The sequence below is a fragment of the Schistocerca serialis genome, chromosome 3 (genome assembly GCF_023864345.2).
Source record: "Schistocerca serialis cubense isolate TAMUIC-IGC-003099 chromosome 3, iqSchSeri2.2, whole genome shotgun sequence".
In the NCBI taxonomy this organism is placed as follows: Eukaryota; Metazoa; Arthropoda; class Insecta; order Orthoptera; family Acrididae; genus Schistocerca; species Schistocerca serialis.
Genome location: NC_064640.1, coordinates 345,011,383 through 345,028,537, shown reverse-complemented (window position 1 = coordinate 345,028,537; position 17,155 = coordinate 345,011,383). Strand labels below are relative to the sequence as shown.

Below are 17,155 nucleotides of genomic sequence, written 5' to 3'. Positions count from 1 at the left end.
CAAGTGTAGACACCAGTAAAGTGTAAAATGTGGAGATAATGTCTAAATATGGCAAATGTTGTAAAGTCAGTGAACATAAAGAACACAGCTGTGTGGCTAATTTTAGAGGAACAAGTGGTTGTATGGAAGTTCGTGGAGTACAACAAATATTTCATCGCTCCGTAGAAACAAGAGGCTTACGGTACACTAAATATTTGGGCGATGGTGATAGTAAGGCATACAACAATGTGGTGAACTCTAAACCATATGGAGATGCCATTATTAGCAAAATAGAATGTATAGGCCATGTTCAAAAACGTTTGGGAACAAGGCTGAGAAAACTAACTGTTGATATGAGAGGAAAAAAATTAGAAGATGGAAAATTGTTGACCGGACAGGGTCGGTTAACTAAAACTGAAATAGAAAACTTGCAGGTATACTATGGGCAGGCAATAAGGAGAAATAAAGAAAATCTGGAGGCAATGAAGAGAGATGTTTGGGCCATATTCTTCCATAAATCCTCTACTGACGATAAGCCATGTCATGGATTGTGTCCATCAGGAGAAAATTCGTGGTGCAAATACAATAGGGCTCAGGCAACTGGAGAATCTTATGCTCACCAGCATTCTCTTCCTGCTCCTGTTATTACAGCAATTAAACCTATTTTCAGAGACTTGGCTCGTCCTGACCTTCTAAGCAAATGCCTGCATGGGCAGACACAGAAACCAAATGAATGTTCAACAGCATAATTTGGAACCGCCTTCCTAAAACTGTATTTTTAGGCATGCATACAATGAAACTAGGAGTTCATGATGCTGTTATTACATTCAATTATGGTAATTTTGGAAAGTGTTGGGTACTGAAAAAGCTGGGAATTAATCCTGGTGAAAATATGATCAATGGGCTGCAACATTGTGATAAAATGAGGATAGCTGATGTAGACAAGTCTGCATTTAATATGGCCAAGAAAGCAAGGCAAACATCCAGGAAGGTGAAAAAAAGCTGGAAGACCTGCTAGAGACCAAAGAAGGGCCATCATATGCAGCAGGACAGTTTTAATTAACTATAAGTAACAAATTTCAAAAGTTTTTTTCTTTAAAGTCAATTTTCTGCAAACTAAAATTTTCAATACATATGCCTCATTACATCAGAAACTATCATAGATAAATGAATGAAATTTTCAGAGACTCTGCATAACATAAAAAACCACCTCTGGTACTACAGTCATTAATATTTACGCATTACAAAGTTCACAAAAAAATATTTTCAGCAGAAAAAACTTAATATTTCTTGTTAATAAATTTAAAAAAGTAAAGTAGATTTTAGTACAGTTGGCGCTATTAGCATCATGTAACATATAGAAAAATATTAAGGTCCTGCATCAAATAGTTTTTTTTTTCAGAAATGGGTCAAATACTTGCCTAAATTAACATGGGTTAGATAGGCAGAGTGTGGTCCCCTTAAATAATTCATACTACAAAGTCAAGGATTATTTAGGTAACATAGGATGGGGCATGGTAAAAACTGACATTATTTAATAATAATCAGTTGTCATTCTACAGTAAACTATCATACTTTAATGATTCTCACTGTAAAATCTTACGTCTTGGATCTGTGATGGACAATTCTAACCTCTTTTCATTTTCTTGCTCAATATTTCATTTTGTTGTGGTGACATGATGACTCAGCTTTTTCAGATGGACCAAGGGTGCTACACAGAGAATTCAGCAGCATGGTGGAAGTATCATTGAGGTCCTGACACCAGCTCTCTCTCTCTCTCTCTCTCTCTCTCTCTCTCTGTCTTCATGTCTGTGTGTGTGTGTGTGTGTGTGTGTGTGTGTGGAGCTGTGCAGTCCAGTGTATTGTACAATGAGTTTGTTTGTAATGTGGGCAGTTACCAGGGATGTCATATAAATGAATGGTGTAAAAATTAGAATTATTTTTTAAGCAGGGCTGTTCATGAAGTGGGCCAAAAATGTCAATATTCAATTTACTTTTTGTTTATTGGTACACCTCTCGGATAGTAAGTTCCCAACGTTTCAGTGATGAAATCACATCTGAAGTGCCTTAAAAATATGTAAATGTGTGATGTGACCTTTGTGCTACACTCACTTTTTTGAAGCAACACATCAGTACTATCTCAGTGAACAATGATCTTGTGAATTAGACTCAAAGGAGAGGATTACATATTGTACATTTTCATGCCCACTTACAAGTTTCTGGCCAATCCTAAATTTCTAAAAAAGTGTGTTCATGACAAAACCCAGATTCCAAATGAGTCTCTAAATTCACTCATTTGGAAATGATGCCCTAAAACCACATTTTCATCTGCTACAGCTGTCACAATTGCAGCTTATGATGCAGTTTCTGTATTTAATCATGGGAATGTAGGGATGATGAAGGTATTAGAGAGTATGGGCTTTAAGATCGGAAATTTCACTCAAGACATCTTGAGAAAAGTAGATTTACAGTACCTCTCTGCAGCTGAAAAGTCAGTTAAAGACCTGTTACAGGAAAGAAGGTGAAAACTAGAAGCCTTGAAGGGAAAGAGTGCCCTGAGTACAAATCTGGGGCCTTCTGAAGAGGTGACAAGAAAAAAACGCTGGGTTAAACTTTGAATTGCATTTCCTGAAAATATTGTTTTTTAAATTTTGATACCCTTTTTTCTGCATTCGTGAAGGTTAGAATATTGAAATTTTGTACACTTATTTCTACAAAACCAAATTCATGTCTCAAGAGCAGATTTTGAAATACCAAGTGTAAGCTGAATATGGTGGAAAGTACTTGGAATTTTGCATGAATTTTATATTATACTCACAGATTTATAATTAACATCCAAGAAGATTAACCAGAGAAAATTTTGTAGAAATATTTTCAACAGTTTCTGGGAGAAAGGTATACACACAATTTTTTGAATTTTTTTTAAATTCCATAAAAAGCTTAAATACATATATTGTAAACAGAAAAGAAAATGTTTCTTGTGACTAGAAGGAGTAGTGATCCAGAAACAGTGAGACATTATAAAAACTACTGCACTGTATTAAGAAAAGTTATTAAAAATTCCAGAAGTATGTGCATCATGTGTGAGATTAGCACATCTGATAATAAAATTAAAATAATTTGGAATATTGTTAAAAAGGAAATAGGGCGATGAAGACCAGAGGAAGACTGTATTTCTATCAAACTCAATGAAAAGTTTGTTAACAGAAAGTCAGAAGTAGAAAACATTTTTAATAATCAGTTTTTAAGTGTTGTAGAGAAAATAAGATCCAGCTATTCATTAGCAAATGCAAGGCAGTATATGGAAGAGGCAATATCTACCCAATTTGATAAAATTGAAATTCAACCTGCCTCTCTTACTGAAATTAGGAAACTAATAAATTCACTCAAAAGTAAAAGTGCACATCAAATTGATGGCATTTCCAACAGAATACTAAAAGCTTGTTCCCAACAGATAAGTAGCATTCTCAGCCACATATGTAGTAGCTCACTGAAACAGGTCATTTTTCCAGATACACTGAAATATGCTCTTATTAAACCATTTGATAAAAAAGGGGATAGATCTGATGCTAACAATTACCATCCAGTCTCACTTCTGACAGCTTTATCCATAATTCTTGAAAAAGTAACATGTTCAAGAGCAGCATCACATATTTGTAAAAATGAAGTGCTAACAAAATGTCAATTTGGTTTTCCGAAAGGCTTTTCAACAGAAAATGCTATGTATGATTTCACAGATTAAATGCTTTGAATAACCGAACATCACGCATTGGGATATTTTGTGATCTCTCAAAGGCATTTGATTGTGTGAATCATGAAAGTCTTCTAGATAAGCTTAAGTATTGTAGTATGAGTGGGGCACTGCACAGATAGTTTAATCCATATTTAACTGGAGGAGCAGAAGGTCGAAATTAAAAGTACAGATAATCTAAAAACATCAGCAGAGTCCTCGAGCTGTGGAGGTACCAAGAATGGTTAGCCACAGGGTTCAGACTTGGGTCCTGTATCATTCTTAATATATATTAATGACTTTAGAAATTGATCACTATATATGCAGCTGATACATCTGATGTCTACTATGCAGACAGTGAGCCCAGCCTTGTTGAAGAGACACATAACTTTATTGAAAAGGCAAGAGCTCACTTTGAAAGAGAGAACTTAAAAGTAAACATAGAAAAAACTAATATTATTCATTTTAAACCAAGTTGACCAAACAGACAAAATACTGTGATTGATTACATTCTACCAAAAACCTGTAGAGATTGTAAATTCTTTGGTTTATGCATAAATGATCGATTTTCATGGCAGCAGCATGGTTTTGGTAATTATGTAAAATACAAAGAGTTAGAGAACATATAAAATAAACTATAACTGATGTTTGGTAAGGCCTTGTTTTGCATGTGACTACTGAACAGTCCCTCTTTATAGAACAAACAATTATTGGTTCTTGACATATGGACACATGGGATGGCTACCTTTTCCTCTACTGGTACACTTAACAGACAAATCTGTTTCAGCAAAGGGCAATTTAATACCATAATGGTTACTTTATGTGCAGTAAATATGAACTCAACTTTACACTACTGAAAAGAAAGTGATGAGCAGACTGAGTGGTCTTCACATTCATCAGAAACTGGCCAAGTGTGATTGACTCATGCTCTAAGGGGTCTGTACAAACTTAATTATTTATATGGATAGTTCATATGTAGGTTTTGAAGAATGAGTTTGCAAGTATCAAAATATGTGACATAAATGGATGTATCTTTTCATTGCATTGACTTGAAGCTTAAATTTTTTATACTACCAAGGGAACATAGACCGTAGTATCTGACATAAATATCAACTTGATAGCTCTACCATTTCTAGAAAAAAGTATCTTCATGGACAGACAACTAAGTGATCCCATAATAGTTCTGTTTTTACCGACTGAGGAATTGAACCCTAAAAATCGTGACTGAATTTCACCTTGTGGGCTATCTAACAGTCAGAATTTAAGGCACAAACATGTGGAGCTTTCAAGACCAATGTCTGTACATGCCTTTTTTATCTTCATTGCATTTTACTCTTTTTAAGTCATATTATTGAATTAATCATGTGAAAAAATTGTGGATTTCTCAAGCATGTACTTACCCTGTTCACTTTTGGGAGGCAATCCAAAATTGAAAACATAAGCTTTGCATTTCCTTCTGGATCATCAGGTAGACACACACTTAAAGCATCAACCATCATTTGATATAAACATTTTGTGAAAAGTGGCTCAGGAAGTTCACGTAGATAGTCTTTAAGAACACCTGTAAGGAAATGGTTTCATCAGTATAAATATATTGCAATTGATATAGAATATATATGTGATATGTTGCACCCTATCGCAAAATAATAATAAAAAAAATTTAAAAAATTATTTTGTCTGAATACAGAGTGCAAAATAAAACCGTTTGCTGATTGATCCATTTTTCAACACTCATTATATGAATTGAAACCTGACCAATTATGAGTATTTATGGGTTTCTTACTTCCAGAACTTAAATGTTTATTAATTTTTTGCTGCCTGTTGGCAAAGAGAAACTGGAGAGGGTGAAACAGATTTTCAACTAAAAAGTTAAAAATCAACTATAGACAACAGAACTATAATATAAAGAATATGACATTCAGAAATCATATAACGATCTGATTACTTCAATATTGTGACCTATTTGCACTTTTTAAAACGTGTTTCTGGTTCATTAATCAGATTTACAGAAAAGTCGTAAACTGCAATCACTGGAAAATGTCTGGTAATCTGCTCCTTTATGATTGTAACAGTATATTTATATCAGCCATATTACACTAAGGAATGAGTTCTAAAATCACAAATGACTGTGAGGAATACATGGTGTCATACATTCACTCATTCACAGATTGTTTTCCATATATCCCATCATAAAACAGAACCATCAGGTATGTGGCATGAGCCAAGTTATATGTTTACAGGTAGAGGCAGCCATTGCACATTACTTCTGTTAAGTATTTTAAAAAACAATTACAACTAGTGCTAATTTACTCACATCTTTAATCATGGGAATTACTTCTAGATACCTTTCTTCATTTACTGCATTATAAATTAGTATATTTCTGTGAAGATTTTGAGCTGATTTTTTTCCTCTATAAGGGGATAGCAACCTCTTGCTAGAGTAATCAAGTGGTGATGCTACCACTTCTAGGCCACCTGACTTGACAGATTTTCTGGGTTTTCTCCCATAGCTAATAAGCTTCAGATATGAGGCACCAGGGACCTACCTTTCACCTCCTCCCATTGGCTACACTCCATAGGAGAACATTGTCCAGGGACCTTGTGGCTTTCACCTTTGAGGACATGGCAGTGGGATAAGTTGGTAGAGCCAAAAAGGAATTGCAGAGGTATTTCTCAAGGTTTTAATATGATGACCCCTGTTAAGATATTACATATATTATCAGAAAAGCACCTACTGTTTTCATCAGTTGCATCATAAGAAGTGTTTATGAAACTTTACTGACTCTGAGGTCTGCTATTTACTGGAAAAATTAAAATCTGCTTAACACAAAAATTTATGTTAACCTGAATTTATATCCCAGAATCCAAATACTCCCGTCAGTTACAGAATGAATGGCTGACAAAGTATGCTTTACTTTATTTTTTAATATCTCATATTTCCAGTTTTCACCCTCATGTCTGGTTGTAAGCTGTCACAGGAAATTATTTTTACTTCTAGCAGTATGATTGTGAATTTCACAGTGTATCTTACATTCACTAGGGATTAAATGTGAGAGACAGTTCTAAATAGAGGGCAGTTTGGACTGAGCTTTTTTTGTTCACTTATTTAAATCCTGGTGCCACCTTGATTCGTTTTCCATCTGGATGCCTAGAAATTTCACATATGGAATTTTATTTACAGTATCCATATTTATGTCTACTTTTGGTACCTGTAAGTAAATAATGAAAGGAGTAAAAGTTGGGTTGAGTTATTGACTGGTCTCCTGGCATATAAACAAGATTAAAAACATTCCAAGTTTATGGATGATGTATTTTATCACAACTACCTAATATAGATATCATACCTACATTGTACAGGTGCTGTATCTCAACTAACGTGAGGGGTTGTGTCAGGTGGAGTTGGTGAGAACGGAAAGGAGGCTGTGACAGGGTAAGAGCAAAGGATGACTAATGGTTGTGAGGAAGAGGCAACAAGGGGCTGTGGTGAGCTTGCCATGGTGCAAGCACACACTGAAGAGTGACAGATTGGGAGACAGAACAAAGGAAGTGGAAGAAGACTGCAGAGGTGTGTGTGTGTGTGTGTGTGTGTGTGTGTGTGTGTGTGTGTGTGTGTGTGTGTGTGTGTGTGTGTGTGGAGTGAGTTAAGTGGAGAAGGGAGTGGGGAGAGGGGTGCATGAAGACAGATGTGGAGGTGCGTGTGGGGCAGGGGTCAGTGAAGATCAAGGATGTGTTATAAGAAAAGTCCTTAATTCCCTTCAATGTAACTTAGAGAAACTGGTGTTGGTAATTGGGGGGAGGGGGAGAAGGGTTGAATAAGATCTCACATGTTTTGAAACAGCCACAGAACTCAAGTAAGAATACTGTAGTCAGTAGTGTTCTGCCACTGTGTGGTCAACACTGCTCTTGGTCACAGTTGGGTGGCAGCCATTCATTTCATTTAGGTGGACAGCTAGTCAATGTTTATGCACACATAACTGAATGTGTAAGGTTACAGCAGAGCTGATATATGATCTGACTGACTCATAGCTGCCCTGTGCCCAGTGGTATAAGGTATGCCTGTGATGGGACAGAATGATACTGGATAATGATGAGGATATTCGTTTGCAGCTAGTTTTTGAGCATGGTTGGGCACTTACTGGCATATGTGGATATGGTTGGAATGATCTGTTTTGCAGGCTAGTTTTCAAGGGGATCACCTGTCTGTGAAGCTCTTAATAAGACCTTCAACATGATGCCAAAGGATTACTAGTCACTACGATGTGCTGCCCATGGGTGGCCATACAATATTGTAAGGACTTTTTATCATAGAAGGGTTAACAGTTATCAAAAGGGTGGCACTGCTGATGGTTAGTGGGCTTGTTATGGGTAAAAGTTTTAATAGAGCAATTGGAGATGTGTAACTTCATATCCAGGAAAGTAACATGAAGGGTTGAAGGAGATCAGGTGAAGTGGATGAGAGAGAAGGTGTTGAGACTGAGGACAGATGGGATGAACTGAACTGGACTATGGCTTTAGGATACTGAGTGGCTTGGAAAGGTTCCTCTAGATGGCCCACCAATAAGTTTCCATGTAACACTGCCAGGTGAGAGCCCATGGCTGTGGGAGGCCATGCATGTGGGAGTTGTGTATGTATGAACGTGAATGTGTTTTTATAAATTTAAAGGAGGACTTTGATACCTTAATCTACTTGTAAATGTACCTGTCTGCTGCTCAGTGATGTGATGTTGTGGGTCTAGAGTTGGTATGTTATTGGGAGAAGTAGTGTTCGACTGTGGCAGTGCCTTGGGAATGAGGATATTGGTGTACAGGGTAACAAATTAAAACTGACTTCCAAAAGAAGGTCACAATAATTTGCTTTAAAAATAATTTTTTTTTAAAAAGTATGTAACTATCACATAGATTGCAAGCAGTTATTCAGCATGGCATTTATTCATAGAGTTGTTTGATGTCCTTCAGAGGGATATTGTGAAAAGTTCTGTCCAGTTGCCACCTTAGACTCTCAGAATCCTGGGATGGTTGGAGGGTCCTGTCCACAATGCTCCAAATGATCTCAGTTTGGGAGAGATACAGAGATCTTGTTGGCCAAGGTAAGTTTAGCAACCAGGAAGACAAATGGCATAGAAACTCTTGTCGGTTGCAGGCAGGCATTATCTTGCTGAAACGTAAGCCCAGGATAGCTTGCCATGAAAGGAAGCAAAATGGGGCATTAAATATTGTCACTGTGCCACTGTGCTGTAAGGCTGCTGTGGATGACAACCAAAGAAGTATGGCTATAAAAAGAAATGGCACCCCAGACCATCATTCATGGTTGTTGGGCTGTATGGAGGGCGATAGTCATGTTGGTACCCTACCACTGTCCAGGTTGTCTCCAGACATGTCTTTGGTCTGGAATCTCTCTGGCTGAAGCAGAATTGTCTTTAATGATGAGACCCCCTTCACACAGAGCCCTGATGACCATTGAAGATGTCTCTGGAGATGCCCCAGACAGCAGTGGGTTACCAACCTGACTGTCACCCTTCATAAGGCCCAACAGCCAGGAATGATGATCTGGGCGCCATTTCTTTTCATATCAGGACTGCTTTGGTTGCCATATGTGGCAGCCTTACAGAACAGCAGTACAATAATGATATTCTATGTGGTGTTTTGTTGCCCTTCATGACAAGCTATCCTGGGTTTAAATTTCAGCAACATAATGCCTCCTGAACATAGTGAGAGTTTCTACATCGCGCAGTCATGGTTACCAAATCCTAACTTAGCCAGCAATATCACCAGATCTATCACCAGCTGAGAATGTTAGGAGCATTATGGGCAGGGCCCTCAGCCATCTCAGGATTTTGGTGATCTAACATGGCAATTGGACACAATTTAGCACGATATCCCTCAGGGTGACATCCATCAACTCTGTCAATTAATGCCTAGCTGAATACATAAACACCAAAGGTGCAACAATGCATTACTGACTTGCTCAGTTTGTGAAGCTCTTTTCTCTTGAATAAAATATCCAATTGCTCTGAAATTGCAATTATTTGTTTTTCTGTAAATGTAAATCACATTTCCTGATTTTCATCTCATTCAGATAAACCCTACCTGATGTGCCCCTTTTTTGTCTGAGAGTGTAATAATTAAAGAAAAACTTATAAATGTTCAGCAAGTAACCATATTTACAAGTTAATTTGTGATGTGAATATAAAATGACTTGTTCCACGTCATTTTGATTTATCATGCAAAAAATGATCCATGGAACTTGAAACTAACAAACTGACCGTGAGATAGACTGTGAGATAGGAGATAGGAGAAATTAATAAACTCATACACAATCCTAGCAAGAGTTTGTTGACAGATTTGGAAAGTGAGGAAGACAGCATTCCCTTCAAGGATATGGAAGGAGTGGTAAAATTTTGGTGAAGCAAAAATCCAAGCAACATGGGCATAAAAGAGGACTGACCAGATTAACGCTTATTAAGTGTGAAGCATGACGGAGGGATGCAATCCCCTTATGCAGATGGTCAGCATTTTTAGTCTATCATGGGCATTTTGTTGGTTGGTTAGCATGTGTGGTTTCCATCTTAGCTTGTGGTGAAGATCTCTTCTGAGGTATCTTAGTGTGAGAGTTGAGTGGATAGGATGGTTGTAGATGGTCCTTTACGGAGAGATCATGTGAGGGAAGCTGTGGATGAGTCATTGTAATAATTATTGTCTGTGTCTTGAAAGTTTGATTTTAAGGAGACACTTAATGCACAAATAGGTAAACTGGTTAAGTCAGAGTTGAAAGGATCAGTGGAGTTTCTGGAGCATTCAGTACACCAAAAGGTAGGCAATATTATTGATGTATTGCAATGGATTGGGAGATGTGAAAACTAGTGTTGTTTGTTATTACGTAGAATGGATGGTTGGTTGGAAAAGATGTAATAAAGTAAACAGAGTTTATTTTAGGTAAATACAACTTAAGTCTGAAATTGAGACCGTAATGCCAACACAGCCATATGCTTTCTCAAGTCAAAGACCACAAAGATGCAAATCTATGATAATTGAGTTGGTGGGATGGGAGATGGATAACATACAAGAGCTGGTAGTCAAAGAAAAAGTTGGAATGAAAGCCACACAGGTTGATAGTGAGAGGTAGTTGCTAGTTTTGGTACTAATGTATGCTTAGGAGAGGATAGATTTGAAGACCTTACTAACATTGCTATGAGGCTGATAGTTGATAGGAGGAGCTGTCACTGGCAGAATCGTTGAGTTTAGCAAAATGTAGGATATAGGAAATTTCCCACACCTAAAGATAGTAGCTTGTGTGAAGGATTGGGTTATAAATATTGACAAGAATTTCTAGGAAGGATTGTGGGCATTCTCTTACATACTGATAGGTAATACAGTCATGACCAGGAGGTACATTTCATTTTTCATATAATGTTTGTATTATGTCTTGTGATGTGTTTGGTCTTTAAATATGTCTGCTTGTGTCTGTATATGTGTGGATGGATATGTGTGTGTGTGCGAGTGTATACCCGTCCTTTTTCCCCCTCAGGTAAGTCTTTCCGCTCCCGGGATTGGAATGACTCCTTACCCTCTCCCTTAAAACCCACATCCTTTCGTCTTTCCCTCTCCTTCCCTCTTTCCTGATGAGGCAACAGTTTGTTGCGAAAGCTTGAATTTTGTGTGTATGTTTGTGTTTGTTTGTGTGTCTTTCGACCTGCCAGCGCTTTCGTTTGGTAAGTCACATCATCTTTGTTTTTTGATAAAGATATGTTTGTGGTATGATACCAGAGTGCCTGAGTGACTTTCAATTAAAATGTCTCCTCTGGATAGGAATATACATAATGGATGTACAAGTGCAGGTTGTAGACATGTGTTTGATGATGTATGGAAGTTTAGGTCAGGCCATGAGTCATGTCAGACAGCCTAACCAAGGTTAGAGCAAAGTCTACAAAGAAGCCATGGATTACTCAAGGAATAGGGGTATCCTGTGAAACAAAAAGAAAACTGTATCTGTCAATCCGAAACAGTTCTGATGTTGATGCTATAGCACATTACAAGAAATACTGCAAAATATTGAAGACTGTTATATGGACATCAAAGCATATGTATAACAAGGAAAAGATAGTCATATCAGATAACAAAATAAAGACAATATAGGATATAGTGAAGGAGGAGAGCAGTAGAACCAGATGTGAAAAGGGACAAATAGCATTAAGAGTAAATGATACATTGGTGACAGACATCTATGGTGTTGCAGAACTTTTTAACAAACATTTTATAACTGTTACTGAAAAGATGGGGTTGTCAGGTTCTGTAGATGCTGCTATGGAATACCTCAGACCAGACATTTCAAGTAACTTCCATAATATGAATTTGACCCTCACTACCCCAGCAGAAATAATGTCCATCATAAAATCTTTAAAATCAAAAACATCTAGTGGGTATGATGAAAATTAAAGAATGTGAGTCTGAGTTAAGTAACATATTAAACTATCTGTGTAACCAGTCATTTATCAGTGGAATATTTCTTGAATTGTTGAAATATGCTGAAGTTAAGCCACTGTTTAAGGAGGGAGATAAAGAAATAGCATCAAATTTCCATCCAAATTCACTTTTGCCAGCATTCTCAAAAATTTTAGAAAAATTAATGTGCAATAGGCTTTATAACCATCTTATCTCAAATAACATACTGTCAAAGTCACAGTTCGGATTTCTAAAGGGTTCTGATATTGAGAAGGCTATTTACACTTACAGTGAAAATGTGCTTAATTCACTAGACAAAAAATTGCAGGCAGCTGGTATATTTTGTGATCTGTCGAAGGCATTTGACTATGTATATCACAATATCCTTTTAAGTAAATAAGAATATTATGGTGCAACAGGAAATGCTGCAGAATGGTTCAAATCTTATATCTCTGGCAGGAAACAAAAGGTGTTATTAGGAAAGAGACATGTATTAAGCTATCAGGCATCATCCAAGTGGAAACTGATGATACAAACTTTGCAATAAATAGCAAATCAAGTGTAGTCTTAGAAAGATCGGCTAATAAAATATTTGTGGACATTAATCACTGGTTCCTAGGCAATTCTTTGTCAATAAACTTTGAAAAAACACACTACATGCATTTCAGAACTTGTAAGGGGTGTCCCACGAGTATATGCCTAACATACGATGACAAGCAGATAGAAGATGTGGACAGTGTTAAATTCTTGGGATTACAGCTTGATAATAAATTCAACTGGGAAGAGCACACCACAGAACTGCTGAAGCGTCTTAACAGATCTCTATTTGTAATGCGAATTGTGTCAGACGTAGGGGATATAAAAATGAAAAAGCTGGCATACTATGCTTACTTTCATTCCATAATGTAATATGGGATTATTTTTTGGGGTAATTCACCAAGTCAAGCTAAAGTTTTCTGGGCACAAAAATGTGCAGTAAGAGTTATATGTGGTGTGAACTCAAGAACATCCAGCAGAAGCCTGTTTAGGGAACTAGGGATACTAACTACTGCTTCCCAATATATTTATCCCTTAATGAAAATTGTCATTAAAAATATATCACTTTTTCAAACAAACAACTCAATTCATGGAGTCAATACTAGAAATACGAATAATCTTCACAAGGATTTAAAGTCACTTACTCTTGTACAAAAAGGTGTGCACATTTTCAATAACTTGTCAGCAGCAATAAAAAGCTTAACAACCAATGAAATTCAGTTTAAGGGAAGCCTAAAGGATTTATTGGTGGCCAACTACTTCTACTCCATTGATGAATTTCTCAGTAGACCATATATATAACTCCTACACAATTTCAGTACAGTAATGTATTCATTCTAAATAAGTGTGTGTGTGTGTGTGTGTGTGTAAGTACAATCTAACTTCTGCACCATTTCAGTGCAGTAATGTGTTCATTGTAAATAAGTATTATAGTAGTTCTATCACATGTTTATTACCTTATAAATGAAAAAAAACCTTTTTTACTTTAAATTCAGTGCATTAGTGTTTGTAAAATGATTCTTTCATATAGTGTTTATTAAAAAAAAATGACGATCATTCTACTTGGGACCTGTGGAATGGTACATTAGCTTATTTGTTTGAGTTGTAAATATTTGTCATGTATTATTGTTTTTCTGACATGCTCTACATCCTGGAGGACCTCCTCACTATGGATCAATTGGGATGAAAGTAAATGTAATCTAATCTAATCTAAACAGTAAGACGACCACTTGCAATAAGCAGAAATTCTGGGTTTGAGTCCCAGCCCAACACAAATTTTTGTTGTTGACATTTCATTATACAGCTGATAGTTGGTTGTCCATATTTGCTACTGAGAATACATTTCATGTATGTGTGTATTGTGTGGTCAATGTATTAAAACTTAAGAGCAAAAGGTGCAACAATGGCATCATGGATTTTAGAAAATAAGGAATAATCAAACTAAGGGTCATCATCAGGGACTGGAACAATATCTGAGAGATAGGATGCAAAGTCTTTAGCTTTATTTAGGTTGTTAGGAAATGCATGATTGTTGCATGGGATTGGGTAGTATACTCGAAGAATGTTACCAGTGGGGTGATTGAAGGCTTTCTAGCACATAGAAGAGTTTAAGGGGAGTGTAGTGTTCAGGTTGCAGCATACTCAGTGCATTTTGTTGCATTTAGTATACTTTGATCAATCAATTGAACTCATAGACAAGATGTAGAGCTCAAAAGGCTTTATGGAGCAATAAAGATAAATGGGTTTGAATGGGATGTGGGAAGATAAGTGATCTGATAAAGTCTGTTCGAAGAAGGAAGATGCATTAAGGATTTCATCACAGTGTTCATTGGATAAAGGATGGCTTCCAATTTGAGAGTAGTATTGGATAAGTTTCAGATTGGTATTGAGGCTGGAAATGTGTGGATGTGAGGCATTCTGTATGGCCCAGTTACTAGAACATAACATCACAAAAGATATGAAATGGAATGAGCATATAAGGTCAGTAGTAGGGAAGATGAGCATTAACTTCATTTTATTGGGAGAATTCCAGGAATGTGTAGCTCATCTGTAAAGGAAACTGTGTATAGAACACTAGTACGACACATTCTTGAGTAATGCTTGAGTGTAAGGGATTCTCACCAGGTTGGGTTAAAAGGAGACATCAAAGTAATTCAGAGGTGTGCAGCTAGATTTGTTACTGGTAGGTTTGATCAACATGCAAGTGTTAAAAAGAGCTTCATGAACTCAAATGGGACTACCTTAATTGAAGGCAATGTTCTTTTCACAAAACACTACTGACATAATTTAGAGAACAGGCATTTGTGGCTGACTGCAGAATGGTTTTACCACTACCAATGTACATTTTGTATAAGGGCGATGAAGACAAGAAAAGAGAAACTAGACTTGTATGGAGGCATATAACCAATTGTTTTCCCTTGCTCCATTTGTGAGTGCAACAGGAAAGGGAATGACTAGTAGTGATACAAGGTACCCTCCGCCATGCACCATATTATGGCTTGTAGTGTATGTATGTAGATGTAGTTGTAGATAAGTATTCACTTTCAATAGGATCAAGGACATCTACACTGATGTTCCCAACGAAGTTACAGGATGTTGGGACAACATCAGGAATGGGTATGCTGTCTGAATTCACCAACTATGAAGCTCATACTTATATAGAGAATGCCACATCTTCTACTGTGGCAGAGAAGTCTCCTTTGAGATCAACACAACCCTACCTGTTGGTTTCTTCTTGGTGATAATAGTGTAATCACACAACTGTCAACCTTCAAATATATTGGGTTTATTTAGAGTGAAGTTAACAGTTTGGAGTTCTCAACACATTTAAGAAGTCACACCACAGATAGCAGGTCCTCTGGCAGAAAGAAGCAGTACTACACCTCATGAAAGTGCACAGTTTGCAGTAAACTGAAGAGCCAAAGAAACTGGTACACCTGCCTAATATCGTGTAGGGCCCCCGCGAGCAAGCAGAAGTACCACAACATGATGTGGCATGGACTTGTCTAATGCCTCAAGTAATGCTGGAAGGAACTGACACCATGAATCCTGCAGGGCTGTCCATGAATCTGTAAGAGTACGAAGGGGTGGAGATCTCTTCTGAACAGCATGTTGCAAGGCATCCCAGATATGCGCAATAATGGTCATGTCCAGGGGGTTTGGTGGCCAGTGAAAGTGTTTAAACTCAGAAGAGTGTTCCTGGAGTCACTCTGTACCAGTGCTGGACGTGTGGGGTGTCACATTGTCCTGCCAGAGGCCAAAGTCCATCTGAAAGCACAATGGACATGAATCGATGCAGGTGAGCAGACAGGATGCTTATGTATGTGTCACATGTTGGTGTTGTATCTAGACCTACTAGGGGTCCCATATCACTCCATTTGCTCCCCACTCCATTATAGAGCCTCCACCAGCTTGAACAATCCCTTGCTGATGTGCAGGGTCCATCGATTCACGAGGTTGTCACCATACCTGTACATGTCCATCCACTCGAAACAATTTGAAACAAGACTTGTCTGACCAGCCAACATGTTTCCAGTCATCAACAGTCCAATGTTGCTGTTGATGGGCCCAGACAAGGCGTAAAGCTTTGTGTTGTGCAGTCATCAAGGGTAAACAAGTGGGCCTTCAGCTCTGAAAGCCCATATCAATGATGATTTGTTGAATGGTTCACATGCTGACACTTGTTGATCACCCAGCATTGAAATCTGAAGCAATTTGCAGAAGGGTTACACTTCCGTCATGTTTAATGATTATCTTCAGTCATCATAGGTTCTGTTCTTGCAGGATATTTTTCCGACCGCAGCGATGTTGGAGATTTGATGTTTTACTGGATTCCTGACATTCGCGGTACACTCATGAAATGGTCATATTGGAAAATCCCCACTTCTTTGCTACCTCGGAGATGCTGCGTCCCATTGCGCTGACTATAACATCATGTTCAAACTCACTTAAATCTTGATAACCTGCCATTGTGGCAGCATTAATTGATCTAACAACTTTGCCAGACACTTGTTGTCTCATATAGGTGTTGCAAGCCGCAGTGCCATATTCTGCCTGTTTATGTATATTTGTATCTGAATACACATGCCTATACCAGTTTCTTTGGCATTTCAGTGTATGATATGTACATTCTCACAAAGTACTTCCATAATGTCTTGGAGGATATTTAAATTAATGTCTTTTCATTAAAACATATTTCAATGATGAATTCACCAATGATTCCACATCATGCATTTACATTCCATTGTTGCTCAAATTTGACTCATAGGAATCAGTGACAATTTGCTACTATATCTGTAAATTTATGTATCCTTAGAATGTGAACTTAGCTATGTCAGCAAGAGAAGGATGTTGATAATTCAGGAGAAAGTGGAGAATATGCTGTAAGATGACATCATTGAACCCTCAGAGAGTTCTTGGTCCTCATGTGGTCCTCTTGAAGAAAAAGAATGGCACATGGCACTTCTGGCA

General features: G+C 37.4%; 1 protein-coding gene across 1 annotated transcript in view; it reads right to left on the bottom strand.

Annotated features, from left to right (window-relative positions):
• The window catches only part of LOC126470820 (rho GTPase-activating protein 100F), a 334,288-nt gene that overhangs the window by 72,209 nt on the left and 244,924 nt on the right, over positions 1–17,155 (bottom strand). Inside the window, exon 15 of the mRNA XM_050098831.1 lies at positions 5,110–5,270. Within this exon, the coding sequence (XP_049954788.1) occupies positions 5,110–5,270 (161 nt within the window). The remainder of the gene's footprint in view (positions 1–5,109; positions 5,271–17,155) is intronic.